General features: G+C 49.9%; 1 protein-coding gene across 1 annotated transcript in view; it reads right to left on the reverse strand.

Annotated features, from left to right (window-relative positions):
- Positions 1–2,210: 2,210 nt before the first annotated feature.
- Positions 2,211–2,500, reverse strand: part of meis1a (Meis homeobox 1 a) — a 14,348-nt gene continuing 14,058 nt past the window's right edge. The window contains exon 9 of the mRNA XM_062564270.1: positions 2,211–2,291. Coding sequence (XP_062420254.1) covers positions 2,211–2,291 — 81 coding nt within the window. The remainder of the gene's footprint in view (positions 2,292–2,500) is intronic.

The following is a 2,500-nucleotide window of genomic DNA, read 5'->3' on the forward strand; positions in this document are numbered from 1 at the left end:
GGAACCATGTGACCTTCGGTTTTTAACCTCCATTAGAGCGTCAAGCGCTTCACCCCTTCATGACCCCTCACACCATGACACCGAGTTTACAGCCGTCAACCCATAAACACACACACACACACACACACACAAACACACACACACGTTTCTGCACAAAGACATTGACCCCCCCGCCCCCCCCCCCCCCCCCAGGCCACCGTAACACTGAGCTTATTCTTCGGCGCGGCCCATAAACCCGGCTGTGCTCAGGCTCCGTTTGTGCTGCGTCTCTCTGCTTTTTCATATTTATTCATCCAGGAGGTTCCTTTAAATGTAGATTTCCTACAGGCCACGACGTGTAAACGGCCCCCAAAATGCAATTGGTTGGTGACAAATTAAATCTTTTTACATAAAAAAAAACCCAAAAACCCCCAACGCGGCGTCCAGCGGTCCCTCCTGACAAAGATGCTCGTTGAAATCTTTCTACGTTATATTGGTAAGAACAGGTTTATTTATATCAAAACAAGGAGAGAATCTACGGCCCCTCCCCTCAGGCTGCAGTGGGAGGAGGAGGAGGAGGAGGAGGAGGAGGAGCAGGGTGATTGCTCCTCTCCGTACAGTCAGTCTCCTTCACTGAGGTTTTAAACAAAGCTGCTACACAACCACAATTACCAAACGCACACTGGCTGACTCAACGCTTGTAAAACAGTTGCTAAGCCCCGCCCCCCCCCCGGGTGTCACTCTCAGGTCAGTTACCCCCCCACCCCCCCCCCCACCCTCTCTGCCCTCCACAACGAGCGTGTTTAAATAAACCAGTCCAGCTGTTTGCCATGAAAATGCCATTTACACCAACTGCCTCTGACCCCCCCCCCCCCCGAACACACACACCCTCACACACACACACCACACACATAAATCAACAAACACCAAGATCAATGAAGAAGTAAAAGACAAGTACTGATCTGACTGTTTGACCAAGAGGAATATTAATTGGAACATGAGCTTCCTTATGAAGTGAGGAAGAGGAGAGGAAACGAGGAGAGGAAACGAGGAGAGGACACTTCACAGAGCAAGCAAAGTAAAAGCGAGACAGAAAGCAAACAAGAAAAAGTAAAAAACAATTCGAGGGGTGGAACAAGGAATGCAAGGAACCAAGGGTAGGAAACAGGGAGAGGAGATAAGTGGAAAAAAATGAAAGGAAAGAGGAAAGTAAATAAAAGGAGAGGAGGGTTAAACAAGGACATCATGACAGGAGAGGAAGACGTCATCTGAAAATTCAAGCATAATATCTTTATTACAGTCAAAATGAAACACCACCACATTAACCAGTTAATGTGCACACACACACACACACACACACACACACACACACACACACGCACACACACACACACGCACACACGTGGTCCGATGGTATGAAACAGCGGTCGGATCAAAGCTTCATTTACAGCCTTCGCCTCTGCGAGCGGCTCCAGAGGCGTTACCACGGCAACAGCCACATATTCAGAGGGAGCTGGTCTGACTAATAGCTCCAGTTTATATTTATACATATATATGTATATATATGCACATAGTATACATATACATATATATATATACATATATATATATATATATATATATATATATATGTATATTCTGCTGTTTCTGCTAGAAGACTCTTGATTCTTGTTTTTCGATGGCAGTAAAGCCCCAATCATATCAACTCAAATTGAAATGGTCTCATGAAGTCTTCATGGGGAGGAGGTCGCCAGGTGAGCCGCGGAGCGACTCCGCCTCCCGCGTCCGGCCTCCCTCTTAAGCCCCTCCTCCCCCCCCCAAACGCAACGACCGGCGTCCGTTCTCACGGCTCCTCGCAGTCAACAGGAAGGAAGACGCGCTCTTTCCGATGAGCTCACCTCACGATTGATTACCAGAGGGCCAACTGGAAAGGTTACCAGCCGTGCCTTTGAGTCCACGCAGCCCCCCCTCCCCTCACCCCCCCTCACCCACCCCGGCGGTGTAACTTGCTGACGATGCTCCTCCGTGTCCGTAAGCAGAGGCCAACACGAAGGCCTCCTGCAGGTACCTCTGGCCTCCGAGCGCCAATTAACCCGCCCCCTCCTCTCTCCAGCTGTGATTGGGGGATATTTCGAGACCCCACAGGATTTAATTCACATCATTAGATTTCCTCTGTATGGGAGGGGGGGGGGGGGGGGGGGGGGGGGTGTCGCTCCGGCACCGAGGCCGACTCACCAGTTGTTGACCTGCAGGATGGTGAGGCCGGTGTCCTGAGCCAGCTGCTTCTTCTGCTCCTCCGACGGGTACGGGTGCTGCAGAGGGACAAAACATCGGAAAAACATCACCGGGTTGTGCGTTGGTTTTTCTGGGTTTTTTTTTGTTTTTGTGTGGTAGCCTGAAAGATGCTAATTAGCGTGAAGAAAAGGGAGGCGGAGCTAGACTTATTAAGGGGATATGAAATGGAGCATAATTAATGGGAAGAAATGGTGAGCCAATTAGAGGGGGAAGCCAAGTGGAGAGG

The sequence above is a fragment of the Pungitius pungitius genome, chromosome 9, assembly GCF_949316345.1.
Source record: "Pungitius pungitius chromosome 9, fPunPun2.1, whole genome shotgun sequence".
Lineage (NCBI taxonomy): Eukaryota > Metazoa > Chordata > Actinopteri > Perciformes > Gasterosteidae > Pungitius > Pungitius pungitius.